Source organism: Pristiophorus japonicus, chromosome 3 (assembly GCF_044704955.1).
Source record: "Pristiophorus japonicus isolate sPriJap1 chromosome 3, sPriJap1.hap1, whole genome shotgun sequence".
Taxonomy (NCBI): domain Eukaryota; kingdom Metazoa; phylum Chordata; class Chondrichthyes; family Pristiophoridae; genus Pristiophorus; species Pristiophorus japonicus.
In genome coordinates, this window is record NC_091979.1 from 189,787,708 (window position 1) to 189,807,489 (window position 19,782).

The 19,782-nt window shown below is 42.3% G+C and overlaps 1 protein-coding gene across 1 annotated transcript in view; it reads right to left on the reverse strand.

Annotated features, from left to right (window-relative positions):
- Nucleotides 1-2,052: 2,052 nt before the first annotated feature.
- Nucleotides 2,053-19,782, reverse strand: part of slx9 (SLX9 ribosome biogenesis factor) — a 189,359-nt gene continuing 171,629 nt past the window's right edge. The window contains exons 3-6 of the mRNA XM_070874896.1: nucleotides 18,251-18,313; nucleotides 17,604-17,763; nucleotides 13,736-13,801; nucleotides 2,053-2,534 (exon numbers count right to left, since the gene is read on the reverse strand). Of these exons, the coding sequence (XP_070730997.1) occupies nucleotides 2,411-2,534; nucleotides 13,736-13,801; nucleotides 17,604-17,763; nucleotides 18,251-18,313 (413 nt within the window). The 3' untranslated portion in view covers nucleotides 2,053-2,410. The remainder of the gene's footprint in view (nucleotides 2,535-13,735; nucleotides 13,802-17,603; nucleotides 17,764-18,250; nucleotides 18,314-19,782) is intronic.

The window sequence follows — 19,782 nt, forward strand, 5'->3', positions numbered from 1 at the left end:
GCTTTTTGAGCGCGAGATGGAGCATTACAGCGAGGAAGATCGAGAAGAGGGTTGGCATAATGACGCAGCCCTGCTTGACCTAGGTCTGGATGTGGATGGAGTCTGTGGTGGATCCATTGGTCAGGACCATGGCTTGCATCTCGTCGTTGAGCTGCCGGAGGATGGTGACAAACTTTTGGGGGCAGCCGAAATGGAGGACGACGCTCCATAGTCCCTCGTGTCAAAGGTCTTTGTGAGGTCAAAGAAGGCCACGTACAAGTGTTGGTGCTGTTCCCTGCATAGCGGACGGAATCAGCACTGTGACCCTGGGAGGAGCTCATCAGCCGCAGGGAAGACGGTGGAGGAGGATTCTAGTGATGACTTTCACAGTGGCCAACAACAGGGAGATTCCTCTGTGGTTGCCGCAATCGGACTTGTCCCCTTTTTTAAAGATGGTCACGATTACAGCCTCTCCGAAATCATGCACTCTTCCTTCCAGATGAGAGATGAGGTCATGCATTTGAGCCAATAGTGCCTCTCTGCCATACTTTGGTGCCTCAGCAGGGATTCCATCGGCTCCTGTTGCCTTGTTATTCTTGAGCTGGCGGATGGCCTTTTCTACCTTGTGCAAGGTTAGGGTTTTGCTGAGATGGTGTCGGGTAGCATGCTGCGGGATGGAGTCGAGGACACTCGTGTCAAAGGCAGGGTCTCAATTAAGGAGATCTTGAAAGTGCTCCTTCCAGCGGGCCCTGACTGCCTCGGTGTCCTTGATGACTGTCTCCCCGTTCTTGGCCAGCAGTTGAGTGGGGTCTTGGGTGCTTGGGCCAGAGGTGGACTTGACTGCAGTGAAGAAACCTCGCACGTCATGGCTGTCAGCCAGCTGCTGAATCCCCTGTGTGTTCTCCATCCATCATCTATTCTTTAGGTTGGACCTTGGCCGTTAGCCGTCTGTAGAGCTGTTTTGGGTTGTTGCTTTAAGTTCAGAAATGCCCTGCACTTGCGGTTTATTAGCTCCTGGATCTCCTGGTCATTCTCATCAAACCAGTCCTGGTGTTTTCTGGTTGAGTGACCGAGCGTCTCTTCGCAGACATTGGTTATGGTGGCCTGGAGCACAGACCAAGCGCTGTGGGCACTCTGCGTCTCGGTGTCATCGAGGATCGGCCGGTTGGCAGTGAGGTGCTGGCTGTATAGGGCTCACTTAGCTGGGTCTTTGAGTGCCCCGGCAGTGATTTTTCTGCGGCATTGCTTTGCGGCTATATTAATGTTGATGACAGAATAGATTCGGCAGTGGTCTGTCCAGATAAGGGAGTAAAGGGTTATGGGGAGCAGGCAGGGAAGTGGAACCGAGTCCATGATCAGATCAGCCATGATCATACTGATGGGCCAAATGGCCTAATCCTGCTCCTATTTCTTATGTTCTTGTGTTATGTTCTAACTCGCCTGGCAGGGAAAGGGTGGCCGAGCAACCCCGTCAGTTTTGCACTGGGCGGGATAGGTTACAATTACCCATATTGTCTCTTCTTACTCCCCTCTACCCAAACTGCTATTTGGTACTTACTGCTTTCAAGCAGCTCTAACTCCAGAAATCCAAATTATTTTCATTTTGTCTCCAAAGCATGCTGTGCACCTGTGGTTTTGACAGAATCACACTTATTGTAATAACCCATGTGGTGAAGTTGGCATCTCTATAGACAACAAATGCATATACTTTCAAAACTAAATCCCATTTCCTTTCTGACCGTAGTCAATTTTATTCTTCCTTCTTGAGGTCCCTTTGTAATGAACCACTCCCAGGCTGAGAGGAGTTAGTGCCCTACTGTCAGTCAGTGATGCCATAAACATGCTTCAAAGTCTGCTTCACAGGTGGACAATATTTAAGGTGTCAGTTTGCAAAGATGGAAAAAAAAAACTTATCTAGGCAATAGCATGTTAATTTCACTGGAAGAAAATCTGCCATGGGAAAAAGTGCACCATGAAGTCCATGTGACCAGATAATGGAATTTGTGCGAGACAAAGTAATCAGAAATAAGCTATGAACGTAGAAATAAGTAGTTGGGGCAACAACTAAGGGGCTGTGGGATTTTTCAAAACTTTATTATATATATTTTTTTTGTTACCAAAAACATTTTGTAAAATCCTAAAACAAACATTCTTACAGTACATACCAGCATTGAGTTTAATTCCTACTTGCCTATCCTTGATGTCTCTTCATCGGAAAAGTGATTCTGCCCTATCTCATTAGCCAGACAATGCAAGAATAATTCAGTTTTATTATCATAAGGGACACCACACAGTAATAATGTGGGCAATCAGCATTTTTGCACAAGTTGTGGCAAACATGGCCAGGTGAGATCTGTATTAGTTGTATTCAAATGTTCGCTGGTAAAAAAACCCTCTATTTTCCAGATCTGCTTGTGGTGCTGTTCAGCTCTTACTTCACATCCTCATCCTCTTGTCTCATTCTCTTGAGAAGATGCTTACTGATTGCTGCAAGAGGGTTTGCCTTAAATGCAGGGTCATTAGTTGTAGCTTTGAATCTGGCCACTTCTTCTTCTCTGAAACACAAATATACAAGTACAATGTCAGCATATACAAGAACATAAGAAATAGGAGCAGGAGCAGGCCATTTGGCCCTTCGAGGCTGCTCCGCCATTTAATATCATAGCTGATCTTCTACCTCAACATCTTCCCGCACTATCCCCAAATCCCTTAATTTCTTTGCATTCAAAAATCTATTGAACTCTGTCTTGAATATACTCAACAACTGAGCATCTACAGCCCTCTGGGGTGCAGAATTCCAAAGATTCACAACACTTTGAGCGAAGAAATTTCTCATCTCAGTCCTAAATGGCCGACCCTTATTCTGAGACTGTGACCCCTAGTTCTAAACTCCCCAGCATCTACCCTGTCAAGCCCCTTAAGAATTTTGTGTGTTTCAATTCGATCACCTCTCATCCTTCTAATCTCTCGGGAATATAGGCCTAGTCTACACAATCTCTCTGCATAGGACAATCCCCACATCCCAGGAATCAGTCTGGTAAAGCTCCGTTGCACTCCCTCTAAGACAAGTATATCCTTCCTTAGGTTAGGAGACCAACAATGCACACAGTACTCCAGGTGTAGTCTCACCAAGGCCCTAGACAACTGTAGTAAGATTTCTCCACTCTTAGGCCCCAAGTTTCCACACGCGGCAAAACAGGCGCCCCTACGAGCTGGGCGCCCGTTTTTCGCGCCGAAAACGGCGCCTGAAATAAAACGCGCTATTCTCGAGCGCTTTGCAGCTCGATGTCTGCCTGGCGCGGCGCCCAGAGGGCGGAGCCTACCACTCGCGCCGATTTTGTAAGTAGGAGGGGGCGGGTACCATTTAAATTAGTTTTTTTTGTGCCGGAAAGCCTGCGCGTGCGCGTTGGAGTGTTCACGCACACGCAGTGTTAAGGAAACATTGGCACCCGGCCATTTTTGTAGTTCTTTGTAGCTGTTCAATTTTTAACATTTTTTAATAAAACCACATTGCCTTTCCATGATCAGCACTGAGGCTTCTTGCAGCAGTGAGAAGGCTGCAGGAAGCCTCAGAAGTTGAGGCAGCCATTTCCCGACGGGCCCGACCGACGGCAGGGCCCCCCCCCCAAATACACTACATCCACTGGTTCTTATGCATATATGCAGAGGGAAAGTCTCGAGGCCATCAACATAACCCCACTCAAGAATCCATCAGCAACCCTAACAAGCACCACATCTGCACAGAAAGTACAACCCAAAAATGGAAAGCACTTAAACTACTGCATATCATGATGACCATCACTGCAATTTTGTTCACCAGATATTCTGGCATCCTCCTTTTGTCCAGAAGATAATTGTTAAGACCACAAGTTCGCTATGTATTGATGTACAAACCTCTAATCCAAGCATCATAAATTTCTTGTTAGTATGTAATGTACCAGTACATTAGTCTCAGGAGAACAAGTAGTTGCATTATGTGGTTCAAATTGGCAGTCACTAATTTGCAGTCCACCAGCAGCAGACATACCCTACCGTTTTTACCATCAGCTGACGCCAGTACAATCAGCAGATAAAAAGCTGATGAATTGGTTTTGTGTAATGTCCATTTCCTACAGTATGTGCAGCTAATATTAAACCAATTTTCTTGTTTCATCTATGTGATTACGATCTCTTAATTTGAGGATATCCACAACTTGTTTTAGTCAATAAACTGAAGCCCCAAACTTGCGATGTCACCCAAACAAGTCTGGGCCTCCCAATGGTAGCAAAGGGCTCTCCTCACCAAGCCTTGCAAGGCTACCCCCTCCGTCTTATTTTAATTGCGCAAGGAGCCTATCTAACTGGCTGGGGATGAGAAATTTAGCAATGGCAACAGCTCTTCAGTAGTTGTGACTCACCCTTATAGGGGTGATTATTGGGGGTCTGTGCGGAAGATCTGCGTTACACCAACTAGCTTTAGAAAAGTTTAGCACAGCTGCAAAGAGCAAAAATGTTTTTTTTCCTGTGTACACAGCACTACGTTAATAGAAGTTGTCGTTGATGGAAGCAGGAAAGTGTGGAAAATCCCCCATTCACTGTGGAAACCTTGGTAGTCCCGTTAATGCAGATGCAGCGAAGAAGCCCAAAGCCAGTCTCCCATCAAAATTGAGGTCCAAGCTCTTTGGATGGAGGTTGCACAGAGCAACAACCTGGGAACAAATGAGGAAGACCCTTTCTGATATCAGGTGTGCCAATCACCTTTGCATACATTCTTACTATTGGGGCACTGTGTGCATGACTTCTGTGAAGTACAGCACCCTTGGGGAGGCACCAATGCAAAACACCAGAAGCACCGAGTTATGTAAAGATCTTCACTAATAAACTTTGAGAACTTTATTTCTACATAGTGCAGTTTCTGTTGGGAACAGCCATCTTAAGGCACCAACTGATGGGATGACAGTATAAGATGGCCATTAAGGTGCCAGAGGATTGCACAGCAACTCAAGTAGTCCTGATAAGCAAAATGAATGGAGTCATCAACCAAGAAATTATAGGCCTGCTTGTGTAATCCCAATGGAGGGGTTAAAAACTCAAAAAAAACGATTGCCACAATCAGTATTCATCTCAAAAGCAGAAAGATGATAAGAGTAAAAAGATTTCAGATGTAACTGGTTATGAAAAATAAATCTACTACATTTCTTTGTGAAAGAAAGGAAAGAAAGACTTGCATTTATATAGTGCCTTTCATGACCCCAGAAATTAGAGTCAATAAAGTATTTCTGAAGTGTGGTTACTGTTGTAATGTAGGAAATGTGGCAGCCAATTTGCACATCGGAGTTACAGCAAGATCCCACAATATAACAACCAGATAATCTGTTTGTAATGTTGGTTGAGGGATAGATATTGGCCAGGACACTGGGAAGAACTGCCCTACTTTTCTTCGAAATAGTGTCGAGAAATATTATGTCTACCTGAGAGGGCAGTCAAGGCCTCAGTTTAACACCTCATCTGAAAGAAGGCAGCTCAGATGGTGCAGCACTCCCTCAGTAATGCACTCTAGTGTCAGTCTGGACTATGTGCTCAAGTCTCTGGAGTGGGACTTGAACCCACAACCTTCTTTCTCAGAGGCAAGAGTGCGATCCACTGAGACACAGCTGACACTTTACTGAATGTAACTAAATTAATGGACAAGATATAGCCTGTGGATATTACATACTAGTACTTTTAGGAGCCACATCACATCACAGACTTTTAAAGAAGAAAACATCCAAGATTAATGATATGCCAATGAGCAGGTCTGAAAATTGGTTTGACAGGAAACAGGTGGTCATAATAACTTGACAAGGCTTGGTCTGCAGCTCAACTATCATAAAAGTAAGAGAGAGCACTTTTAATAATTTTAGACATTTGTTTTGCAGGCAACCAATGTAGCGAGATTGAAGTCAGTCAATGCAATTGTAATAATTGAGGGATTTGCCATGGATGTTCACAAAAAACAATGTTTAAAATCTGATAACATCCTAAATATAATTTAAAAAGAACACATCTGCATATTATATCCAAAACCTAGTTGAATTCTTCTCTAGGTTTTTAGATTATACAATCAACTAACCTGAATCAAAGGTCATGAAACTGTAGCAGTCAATAATAAGTTTGCGAAGAAATAAGTAATTTCGCATATTGTCTTTTCCGATACAAAAAAAATTATAAGGATAAAATGATGGATACTGTTAGGAATTAGCCTCATCACTTCTTGGGCATGCCAAATGTATTTCATTTAATTAAAAAGAGAGAAAAGTGGCTTCAAATCAATTACTTCCTGAGCATAATAGTACTTTCCATCACAGACATGCATTTCAAATCAGATTAATAGATTTGTCTCCATGTTCATCTGGTGGACCAAGAATAATTTTTTCAGCCTAAATGCTCTCTGAAAAATGGGAGCATTGGGCTTCTCAGTTCCTTATAGATGACCAGAAAATAGGGTACAATCCCCTCTTTACTGCACTTGGGGAGCGCTCAGGACTTCAACCCCACTACACTGCCCCGAGATATCCTGGAAGATCGTAACTGAGCATTAGCATCAAAGCGAGGTGGGGAGGACAATTCTGGCCCTATTGCCTCACTTCCCTGTGCATCATGGGGTGCTAAAACAGAGACAAGTCAAAAATTTGGTGGTGGAGCTTATGCCAAGATCATCCGCAGACCAGAGGTTCTACAGTAGTCCCGGAGCACCTCAAAAATCTACGGTGATTACCGGTACGTGCATTTTGTTTGTTGCCTCCATTGCACTTTAAACTGTGGGGCCTTCTGACTGCTGCACTCCTGTTTCAGCGCATCACCCCTCCCCCTCCCCCTCCCACCCACCCCAATGCCGATCTCCCGGGCAGACTGGTGCGAGGAGAGCTTTTGGCCCATGATAATGGCACAGGTCAGGAATTTTGGTTGTAATACTCATCAGGTGCATTATGCCTTTCGAAAGGAAGAAGCTAATCAGACTGTTCTGATGTCTAGTAATGTAATACTACTATTGATTTCTCTTTATATTGTGGTAATGTTAATCTTTAGCCTTTAACTGTTAAGCAGGAAAGTACAAATCGATTTAAAGTGCCGTTGGGCCAGGGTTGACCCTGGAGCAATGGTCAGTTTCTGGATGAATTAATAAGAGATTTAATTTCAGAAGTGCTATTGCATCTGATTCTTAAAGTTTCAGAGAACTTTAATGATTTGATAACAATTTGGGAAAACAGTTAGCTCTGCAAAGGTAAAAATCTGAACATACATCATATTTAATTAGTACCAATGACACAGAAACAAAGACTGATTTATAATTAAAGATTTCACTTGGTAGAAGAGAAATTATGTCAAAAAGCAAAACTATTGATAACAAAGTTGGGAGTTGTACTGATTAGCCCAACAGGAAAATAGCTCGTTAAGTAAGAAAACTAAAGTTATAATGTTGGAAAGTGTGAGGTCATGCACTTTGGCAGAAAAAAATCAAAGAGCAAGTTATTATTTAAATGGAGAAAGATTGCAAAGTGCTGCAGTACAGCGGGACCTGGGGCTACTTGTGCATGAAACACAAAAGGTTAGTATGCAGGTACAGCAATAGATCAGGAAGGCCAATGGAATCTTGGCCTTTATTGCAAAGGGGATGGAGTATAAAAACAGGGAAGTACAGGGTATTGGTGAGGCCATACCTGGAAAGGTGTGCAGTTTTGGTTTCCATATTTACGAAAGAATATGCTTGCTTTTGAGACAGTTCAGAGAAGGTTCACTAGGTTGATGCCAGAGATGAGAGGATTGACTTTTGAGGAGGTTGGGCCTCTACTCATTGGAATTCAGAAGAATGAGAGGTTGGCTTATCGAAACGTATAAGATTATGAGGGGGCTTGACAAGGTGGATGCAGAGAGGATGTTTACACTGATAGGGGAGACTAGAACTAGAGGGCATACTCTTAGAATAAGGGGCTACCCATTTAAAACTGAGATGAGGAGAAATTTATTTTCTCAGAGGGTTGTGGATCTGTAGAATTCGCTGCCTCAGAGAGCTGTGGAAGCTGGGACATTGAATAAATTTAAGACAGAAATAGACAGTTTCTTAAACGATAAGGGAATAAGGGGTTATGGAGAGTGGGCAGAGAAGTGGACCCGAGTCCATGATCGGATCAGCCATGATCGTATTAAATGGCGGAGCATGCTCGAGGGGCTGAATGGCCTACTCCTGCTCCTATTTCTTATGTTCTTATGACGAAGTGATGTCAATTAAATTCTCCTGATATGGTGCTGCATTTTAACTTTTATATAATTATTTAAGCCAAAAACCTGTGGATCGTGAAAGAAATGTATAAATACTGAGCTCAGAACTAGAATACTTTTGAATCACCAACTGACCATCAGGTGTGGCTGCAAGTATGACCCTTTGAGTGTATGGTTAAGTAGTATTGCATGTACTTTATTCTTAATAAACCTATGATACCTGACTTTTGTTTGAGCCTTATTGAAAACCTTACTGTACCTGCTGCATTTGTCTGGTGCCTGGCAAGAGGTCAGAGAAGATAATCGGCACAATTGTTTAGTTTTTGGTATAGAAAAGTGATTGTGTGAATATGCATCCTAAATCTTCCTTCAGTGCACCTGGAATGCAATTTAGTTGGTCCTCTGCAATGTTCTCTCTAAGCGGCCGCTCAGTAATCTGCAAAGTACCGCACAGGCCGCTCAAGCTTTTCCATTGGAAATACCGTGCATGTGCAGAAATTTAAAGGGACTGCGCACTGAAATAAACAGGCCGTGCACAACAAAGCGCAGCTTAGAGGGAACATTGGTCCCCTGGACGTCAATTTTGGGAGTTTTGTTTTACAGATTTTCTGCTGGCATTGCTCATGGTAATCTGGGGTTTATAGCACAGTTTGACATTCAGCAACTAGCCTGGGGAAATTACCTAAATCATCAAATCCAAGTCATTATAAAGGCTTATGAGCTCCTGGGAGATTTCATGAAGATTTAAGACAACACAAGATATACAAACAACAGTCCATGGTTATACATTACAAAATAAATAATTATTTTATACACCAACAAAACTGGAAAAGAGCCAGATTTTGCTCTCTTTTGACGAGGATTGAAATGGGTTATTTCATTTAAATTGTGACTGCACTACCAGAGGATGATAATCATTGATTGAGCATTAAACACAGATTAAAATAGAAAATCCCTACAGAAATAGCAGATCCATGGAACAGAATGCCGTGAAAGTTCAGTAAAATACTTAGTTAAATCAGCTCTTATTAAAAAATCTGGTTATAAATTGGGTTGACTGACGGTTAATGAAATAAATATAGATCAAGTACTTCATGGAGCGATGTGCCTCCAGTCTCACTCGGTCCTGACTGTTGGAATGTTAGTTGTGAAATGTTACGGGTCAGCATTGAATAATGTTGCTTTAATATTCTGTAATATTTTGTTTAGTTTGCTTTGTAGACAGGAACCATGATCAGAGTTTTCTCTGGCAGAGGTTTGCTAATCCCGCCACAATTTCTGATTTATATCTCCCTCTTTCACACACACACAATCCTTATAGGCCAATAATGACTCCACTTGCAGTAATCTGTACACTGAAATGGTATGATAGTAGTGCTGAGTGCTTCAATATAGTGGATACTACCACATGGAGTTTTACAGAAGACAGCAACTACATCTATTTACAATCAATTAATATGAACGGCAAAAATCAGGAAATACTAAGTATAATAGGCACAAATACTATGAGGAAAACTGTAATAGATCCTCAATCTTTAAGAATTACTTCAGACTGAGTATCATAGCTGCTAAAGTTTTGTTTTCTCACTGACTAGATCAGTCTGTTTCTTCTCTCAAATACAATGATGACAATCTTGAAAGACAGAAACACTTGGCATGCCCTCATTGCATATGCAAATCTATACAAGAGAATAAAGCAGCCCTTTCACTTTAAAGGCACCATGCTACTAATTAAAATCACAGAACTGAATCACTTTCACCTTTTCAATAAAGTAAGCCAATGCTTTTACTTAGCTACAGCTGCCAGCAAATTAAATAGTTTATGGACAGTATAAATTGTACACAGTTTATAGGAAGGATCCAGAGCCAAACAACCTTTTCTTCTTCCACTGTGTTTTTACATTTTATTTTAGAGAAAGAAAGGGAAGAGAGGGAATTCAGGTCAATTGCAAAATACTCAGCTAGTTGCTTGCACAGCATCCTTGGAGAAGGAAAATATTTATTGAATTAAGAAACCTTCAATTTGTGAGCCAGTCATCAATTGTAGATTCTGTACTGCTGTTCGTTTAATCCTCAATTAAAATTCAGATAGCATAAAGACAAAGCTGAGAAACCAAATCCAACAATTTTGTTTTGCATAGGAGAAAAGACCAAATGATGAACAGAGGGAATTCGCAAATCAGGCTTATTTTTGTTTTACTATAATTCATGGATTCGAAGCTATATAGATGTCAGGCTTGGCTCAGTGGCAGTGCTCTCGCTCACCTCGGAGTCAAAAGGTCGTGGGTTGAATTCCTGCTCCACATTTGAGCACAAAATTCAGGCTGACACTCCAGTGAAGTACTGAGGGAGTGCTACACTGCTGGAGGTGCTGTCTTTTGGATGAAATGTTAAACCGAGGTCCCTTCTGCATGTCCAGGTGGACGTAAAAGATCCCACGGCATTATTTGGAGAAAATAGGAGCGTTCTCCCAGTGTCCTGGTCACTTCTTTTCCCTCAACCAACATCAATAAAACATTATTTGGTTGTTCATCTCATTTCTGATTGTGGGACTTTGCTGTGCCAAAAATGGCTGCCATATTTCTTTAATTTATTAGTGGTTGTACTTCACAAATACTTCCTTGACTAGAACGTTCTGAGGTTGTGAAAGGTGTTATCCTGATGGCTGACGTTCTAGGATTTAAAAAGAGGTGGTAACAGAGATAGTGGATGCATTGGTTTTGATCTTCCAGAACGGTTCCAGCAAATTGGAAGGTAGCAATATAAATCTGCTATTCAAAAAAGGAGGGAGGAAACAGGGAACGAAAAGCCAGTTAGCCTGACAACAGTAGTAGGGAAAATGCTAGAATCTATTATTAGGGACGTGATAACAGGGCACTTAGAAAATCATAATATGATTGGGCAAAGTCACATGGATTTATGAAAGGGAAATAGTGTTTGACAAATCTAATAGTTTTTTTGAGGTTGTAACTAGCAGGGTAGATAAGGGGGAAACCAGTGGATGGAGTGTATTTGGATTTTCAAAAAAAACATTCGATAAAATGCTACACAAGTCATCACACAAAATTAGGGCTACTGGTATTGGGAGTAACATATTAGCATGGATTGAGGATTGGTTAATGGACAGAAAAGAGAGAGTAGGAATAAATGGGTCAGTTTTGGGTTGACAGGCTGTAACTAGTGGGGTACCGCAAGGATCATTGCTTGGGCCTCAGCTATTTACAATCCACATCAATGACTTAGATGAGAGAACCGAGTGTAATGTATAAGTTAGCTGACAATATAAAGCTAGGTGGGAAAGTAAGTTGTGAGGAGGACACAGAGCGGCTGCAAAGGGATATAGACAGGTTAAGTGAGTGGGTAAAAACAGGCAGATGAAATATAGGGCCCAAGTTTCCACATGATTTGCGCCTGATTTTTAGGAGCAACTGGTGGAGAACGGACTATCTTAGAAATCGCAATTCTCCACTTTTTTTTTTCTGCAGTTCTAGTCAGGTAGAACAGTTCCACTTTGGAACAGAATTTTTTCTTCAAAAGGGGGCGTGTCCAGCTACTGACGCCAGATTTCAAAGTTTCCACAGTGAAAACGTACTCCAAACTAACTTAGAATGGAGCAAGTGAAGATTTTTGTAGAACTGAAAAAACCTGTTCTACACATTAAAAAAAATCAGGCGCAGGTTACAAATTAGGCGTCCAGAACGAGGTGGGGGGGTGGGGGGGAGGGGGGAGGGAAGTCATTAAATTCTACAATAAATCCTTATTTATACTTATACAAATATTATACAAATAAATCCAACCTGAATAAAAATTTATAAGCAAAGAAAAGATTAAATAAACCATCTTCCTACCTGTGTGAAAGTGCTTCAGGCAGGGAGAATGCTGCAGGAAGTCTCACAAAAAGAGGCAGCCGTTCCCGAAGGCGGGGGGGGAAGGAAGCCGTTCCAGATGGCGGGTGGATGGAGGGAGGGAGGGAACCGACCGACCGAACGCAGGGGGGGGGGGGGGGGAAAAGGGGGAAGGAAGCCGTTCCAGACGGCAGGCGAGTGACCGAACGCAGGGGGGGGGGGGGGAAGGATGCCATTCCAGACGGCGGGAGGGAGGGAAGGAGACGGAAGGCTGCAGGAAGGCTCAGAAATTGAGGAGTCATTTCCCGACGGCAAAAGGGGGAGGTCGTCGGGAAACGGCTGGCTCAACTTTCTGCAGCCTTCCTGCAGCCTTCTCAGTGCTGATGGCAATGTGCTTTTATTAAAAAATGTTCAAAAACTAAACGGCTACAAAGAACTACAAAAATGGCCAAGTGCCAATGTTTCCTTCACACTGCGCGTGCGCAAATGCTCCAACGCGCACGCGCAGTGTTGCCGGCAGGAAAAAAACTAATTTAAATAGTACCCGCCCCCTCCCACTTACAAAATCGGTGCGAGTGTAGGCTCCGCCCCCCTGGGCGCCACGCCAAACAGACAAGGAGCTGCAGGGCACTCGAGAATCGCGAGTTTTTTTTCTGGCACCGTTTTAGGCGCGAAAAAGGGGCGCCCAGCTCGGAGGGGCGCCCGTTTATCGTGTGGAAACTTGGGCCCATAATGTGGAGAAATGTAAAATTATCCACCTTGGTAGGAAAAATAGAAGAGCAGATTTTTTTTTTTAAAAATGGTGAGAGATTGGGAAATATTGGTATTCAGAGGGACCTGGGTCCTTGTATGCAAAATCACAAAGTTCACATACAGGTACAGCAAGCAATTAGGAAAGCAAATGGTATGTTCGCCTTTATTATAAAAGGAATTGGAGTATAAGAGTAAAGAAGTCTTACTGCAATTATACAGGCGCTTGGTGAGACCACACCTCGAGTACTGTCGAAGTTTTGGTCTTACTTGCCTTAGAAGGAGTGCAACAAAAGTTCACTAGACTGATTCCTGGGATGGGGGGATTGTCCCATGTGGAGAGATTGAGTAGACTAGACCTATATTCCCTAGAGTTTAGAAGAATGGGAGGTGAAATATTTAAAATTCTTATAGGGCTTGACAGGGGAGATGCTGGGAGGATGTTCTCCTGGCTGGGGAGTCTAGAACGAGGGGTCAGTGTCTCAGAATAAGGGGTCAGCCATTTAGGACTGAGAGGAGAAGACATTTTTTCACTCAAAGGGTTGTGTGTTTGGAATTTTGTACCCCAGAGGGCTATGGATGCTCAGTCATTGAGCATATTCAAGATTGAGATCGATAGACTTTTAGATACAGAGGGAACCAAGGGAAATGTGAATAGTGCAGGAAGGTGGAGCTGAGGTAGATCAGTCATAATCTTATTGAATGGCAGAGCAGGCTGGAAGGGCCAAATGGCCTACTCCTCGTTATGTTATGTTACATAAATGCAAGTTCTTTCGATATAAACCATCAACCAGATTTGTAGATATTTGAGAGTTGTGATTAGCATTCACTATAACTGAAGGATTTGCTAAAACAATTCTGAAGTCATACAGCTAATGCTCGAGCACTTAAAACTTTTGATGCCATAGAACAGTAGCACTTACATTAGTTTTCGTTTCTGAGCATTCCGCATCTTACTGTACTGTGTTGTTTCAGGTTTCTTTTTTGCACTATTAGGAAACAAAAAACAATTGTTAAACATCCTGGATTTGAGTAAAAATTGTATGTGGTAAGCAAGGCATTTCTACACAGCTCTTCTATTTAGCATACAGAGGAGTCTTGCTGCTGGAATCACGGAAAGGTCTGCCGCCATTAACAGATCAGTAGGCAGTATTCTTGTATTAATTTGTTACAACTGCCTGTGTCTTAATCGGAGTCACTGTCACTGTATCATGGCTGCAGATACACCTCGTTCACAGTTGCTATCTCAATCAGATTCTCTTACATTGTTATTGCATCATGCTCACAGCAGTCAAATACTACTGTCTGTGAGATACCCACCAAGTGATGAACAGCTTGTGTTCAAGACTAGCCATAAGAAGACAGATTCTAGTGAGACAGAAATTGACAATTGCTTTCACTGCTCCAAGTGGTCAACTCAAACTCCTTACATTCTTACAGTTGGGAAACAAGTTTGCCTATTCAGATTTTAAATTGTGACATGATGGATATAAAGTCAGCTGGACTTTCTTCCAATTTTGGAATTCCACTAAGTTTTATGTTAAACATTAAAAACCCATTTGTAACCATAGAGCTCAGGAAGCCATTCAACCCATCGTATACAGCTCTTTGAAAGAACTATCTAATTAGTCCCATTTCCCTGTTCTACCCTCACAGCCCTGCATTTTTTTCCTTTTCAAGTATATATCCAATTCCCTTTTTAAAGTCACTGTTGAATATGCTTCCACCATCCTTTCAGGCAGGGCAATCTAGATCACAACTCCGTTCATAAAAGACATTTTCCTCATATCCTCCCGGTTCTTTTGCCAATTATCTTAAATCTGTGTCCTCTGGTTACCGATACTTGGAAACAGTTTCTCCCTATCCAATTTACCAAAACCCCTCATCACTTTGAGCACCTCCATTAAATCTTCCCTCTCTGCTCTAAAGAGAACAACCCTAGTTTCTCTAGTAATCTCGTAGCAGGTCAAACTAAAAATATTGTTATAAACAGATAATTATTTGTTCGGTTTCACCATCATTATGGACTATGGCACTGAGGAAGCACTGTTTGTGATCCATTCATGAAACAGTACTTTGCTGCTGTCCAATAAAACTCAATCAGAATTTTCTAGGATCTATAAATTATGTTACCATGACAACAGGTTTCATTTCACTTCAGTTCATTAATTGCATTTATTTCAATTAGGATGGGGAAGTCAGTAAAAATGCTCCAGCACAGCTGGAATTTGATTTTTCACGACTATGTCTTACAAAATAAAACACTAGGACTGATTATAACCAACATTTAATGTTCTCCTCACAGTTTACACATTATAACACAAGTTTACTATCCCCAGACCCTTTTCACATGGAGGAAGAGCAACATGACAGACCCTCAGGAGTCACAAAGCCCTCACAATTCCCTCGACCATGGAAGGAAGAACGAGGACACCATGAATTGCTCCACAACAAATCGAAACTGAAGCGAACCCTATTCCAGAAAGTATATAGCTACTAGCTGCAAGAACTAAATTTCCCCCCGCCCCACCCTCAAGTTCGATTATTCAGTTTTCATGAGGTACTCTGTTTACCAGATCTGCATACACGCTCGGCATAAAACCCGTGGCTGCATGCACATGAAACAAATGTCTTCAATTAAACTAAATGAGAAGCAATGGATCACTCTCAAAGATGGATTGGATTTTATTTAATAACAATCCTAAAAATAACAGATGAGAAATTCTATTTATTCCTTGAAGTACTTTGGCCTTATTCTTGCTGTAATAAAGCATATACTATGCTGATTATACAATAAATCTCCCAAACCAGAGTGCTGCATTTCCCAACGTCATTCTTCACTTCGAGGTCTTTGGGCGGATCAGAGGAAGAGGTGAGGGAGAAGGCAATGTTAGCAGACTGCAACTTAATTCAAAATTGGAAATTTGCCATAAACACACTCTTTCTGGGGTAATATTGAGACTGAGAGAACAGAATCGTAGTAAAAATTTCCATTATGCCATGTTCAAAACCTCAGCCGTTCTCTCTGTTCAGCAATCTCTTAAACCTAGCATATTTTTCCTTTCAGGTTATGTTGCCTTAGGCTGAAGATACAGGCGATTTCCTCGTGTTTGAATGAGGATCTGGCTACATTCAGTCCTGCAAATCATTTTTGCTGCGAATACTTCTCCCTGCTTGGATCTCACCATCACTGGGTGCATAATTTCCCCCTGATGGAATTGTGCTCACCAATGTTCCCCCTAAGGTGCACGGCCGCACACCCATCAGGAGGTCCCGCGGAGGTTGCTCACCAGCTGCTGCCGCTGGAAAATACTGAGCATGCAGCAAATGTAATGAGATTGCGCACTTAAGACTGCAAATTGGAGGGAACATTGATGCTCACGTCTGATGCCAGCATTTTGCCTTGTGCAGCTTTTCTCGGAATTTGGGGATTTTCTAAACTTCCTAAATGTGAGACACATTTAAGTATTGGAGGCAGTGCAGAGAAGAGTTGATAAGGCTGATCCCTGGTCTTAGAGGGCCGAGCTATGAAGAAAGACAGGGAAAATTGACTTTTCAGCCCTGAAAGGAGTCATCCGAGAGATGATCTTAAGAAGTGTCTTAGATAGTAGACAATTAAATTAAATTAAATTGTGGGTATAGGTCAAGGGGACGTAAGAATGATGGCAAGAATAGTGATCAACACATGTATGAGACTTCTGGGTAAAATAGTGAAGTCCAAAACTCTGGGGTCATCTAAGAATCAATTGGATGCTGCAGTGGTGGAATTAAGATGGGCTAATCTAATTGAGGTGTTTAAGATGATGAAAACATAGAAACATAGAAATTAGGTGCAGGAGCAGGCCATTCAATGAGATCATGGCTGATCATTCAACCTCAGTACCCCTTTCCTGCTTTCTCTCCATACCCCTGGATCCCTTTGGCCGTAAGGGCCATATCTAACTCCCTTTGAATATATCTAACAAACTGGCCTCAACAGCTTTCTGCGGTAGAGAATTGCACAGTTTAACCAGTCTCTGAGTGAAGAAGTTTCTCCTCGTCTCGGTCCTAAATGGTTTACCCCTTATTCTTAGACTGGGACCCCTGGATCTGGAACTCCCCAGCAACAGGAACATTCTTCCTGCCTCTAACCTCTCCAATCCCATCAGAATTTTATATGTTTCTATGAGATCCCCTCTCATTCTTCTAAACTCCAGTGGATACAAGCCCAGTTGATAAAAAAGATTTGACAAGATAGAGAGAAACTATTTCCTCTGATTGGGGGTTGGTGGTGGTGGTGGGGGGGGAAGGCAGAGGGGGAATCCAGAGCAGGGGGGCATAACCTCAAAAGTAGAGATAGGTTTTTCAGGGGTGATGTCAGAAAGCACTACAAAGGGTAGTGGAAATCGCGAAAACTCTCCCCCAAAAGTGGCCACGGGTCAATTGACAATTTCAAAACTGAGATTGATTTTTGTTAGCCAAGGGTATTAAAAGTTACGGAACCAAGGTGAGTAAATGAAGTTAAGATACAGATCAGCCATGATCTAATTGAATGGCGGAACAAGCTTGAGGGGCTGAATGGTCCACTCCTGTTCCTATGATTTATCTTCCTCATTCATAATTATCTTGTCAATCTGTGACAAATACACAAGCAGATAGATAGAGGAAGATGCCAATGTCACAGTGTATAATAAAAGGACATATAAATATCCAAACCATACCAAAGAGGGAACAAAGCAGAATATAAGTAAAAGACAAACCACACTAGAAATAATGAGCACGACCGTGTAGTCACATCATGTTAGTCAATACCTCTTAGATTTATTAGCCATAGATACGTCGCTAGTTTTGATCAAATTGGTCAGCTCTGGCAGTGCATCAGCAAGTGGCTGCAGGTCTCCAACCACAGGGGTGGCTTTGCGCTTCTCTTGGGCTTTCCTCTTCTGTTGTGCCAGTTTGATCATCCCGATCTCTGCAAGATAGAATGTCAGAGACTGAAACAACCTTTTGGAGATCGAGTTTCTTTTGATATTGCTTGAATGCAATATTTAAAAAAAATATAAAGTGCATGGGTTTCTCAGGAGTAATTTTCTAATTTGTTCTACCGATATGCAGCATCACCCACTGGCTTCACATATTGGGAAACAGCCCCAGCCTGCAATTTTCCACCCACCAAAATTACCCAAAATGTAAAGCAACTCAGTAAATTACCTCTTGTTCAAAATATTCTAAAATGTAAATGGAACAGCCTATACAAACAGAGAATGCTGTGTGCAAAACAAGGCGCCCCAGAAGATGGTTTCTATTCACTTAATAAGGTGCCCCCATCTCATTTGTAAAATGAAGTTCCAATGCATCTCTTTTTTTTTACTCATTTGATCTATGTGTATCGTAAAATCAAACAGCTTTAAAAAAAAGTTATTATTCGACCAAAATGTGATGTACTGGGTGGTACTCACTCTGAAGCCATCGCTCATGCCTTTGTTTTGTTTTCTCTTTCTTGGAAAGCTGAACCTTGTCACCTGCAGAAGAACACCATGCAGTGTTACATCATAATAGATATCCAGGAAAGTAAAGGATTAAAATAATTAGTGAGACGAATGGAGGTAAACAGTGATCCAGATAGCAATGTACACTTTAAATGTACACTGTAAAATCTGGTTCACCAAGTCACTATTTATGACATGTGGCCTAAGTGCACAGTGCGAGCAATCTTTTGACAGCTTTGGTATCAGTCACAAGCCATGTTTATAAAATTATGTACTTCTTGTAGTTTTTTTTTTAAAAACAGTACTGACCACTCTATTCCTTCTAATTAATCCCACAGTACAAGTGACAAGGCCCAGCATCACAATTTCAGCTCCGGCATGCCTGGCAAACTGGTTAAATCGCATCGGGAGTACTGCGTTTAATTCTGGACACCGCACCTCAGAAAGAATATAATTGGTCTTGGAAGGATGCTGCGCAGATTCACCAGAATGATACCGGGGCTAAATGAATACAGGTTGCATAGACTAATCTTACATTCCCTTGAGTAAAGAGGATTACGGTGTGATCTAATTGAGGTGTTCAAGATGATTGAAGTATTTGTTAGGGTAGATAGAAACTATTTCCTCGGGAGGAGAGTGGGGGGGGGGGGGTGGAAGTCCAGAACAAGGGGGCATAATCTTAACATTAGAGCTAGGTAGTCAGGAAGCACTTCTTCACACAAAGGGTGATGGAAATATGGAACTTTCCCTAAAATGCCATTGAGACCGAAGGTCCAATGAAAATTTCTTAACTGAGATTGATCAACTTTTGTTACGTAAGGGTATTAAAGGTTATGGAAACATGATGGGTAAATGGACTTCCAATACAGATCAGCCATGATATAATTGAAAGGCGGAACAGGCTCAGATGTTAAATGGCCTCCTCCTGTTCCTATAACAACAATGGCCAGTAACTTAAAAAGGGGAAAGAATTAATAGAGAATTATGCATGCTGTGATTCCACTCTCCTTAGATTTAATTGTATTTAGCACTTGAGGTAGGGGGTGGGGGGGGGGGAAGGGCGGTGCTAGTGGGATTGGACTAATACAGGGAGCAGAGACATTGGATCGCAAGGGATTGGGGGCTAAGGAAGCAAAAGGTAACGCCGCTCGTAGAGGAGGCGGCAAATTGCGATAGGTTAGCTTGGGAGGCAAGCTGAGGAAGCCCTACTGCTCCTCCTGGCCTACAAGCAGCGCTGGAAAAGCAATTACACACTGGTTCTCGCCTCCCTTTAGCTGCCAGATTTCCTGAGCCCTGGGAAACCCGGTCCACAGCTGCTGAGCAAATGGCAGCTCAAGTCTGAGGCACGAAGCCTCGTTTAAATATAATTACGATCATCATCATAGGCAGTCCCTCGAAATTGAGGAACAAGTCTTCCACTCTAAAAGTGAATTCTTAGGTGACTGAGCAGTCCAATACGGGAATTACCATCTCTGCCACAGGTGGGACAGACAGTCGTTGAA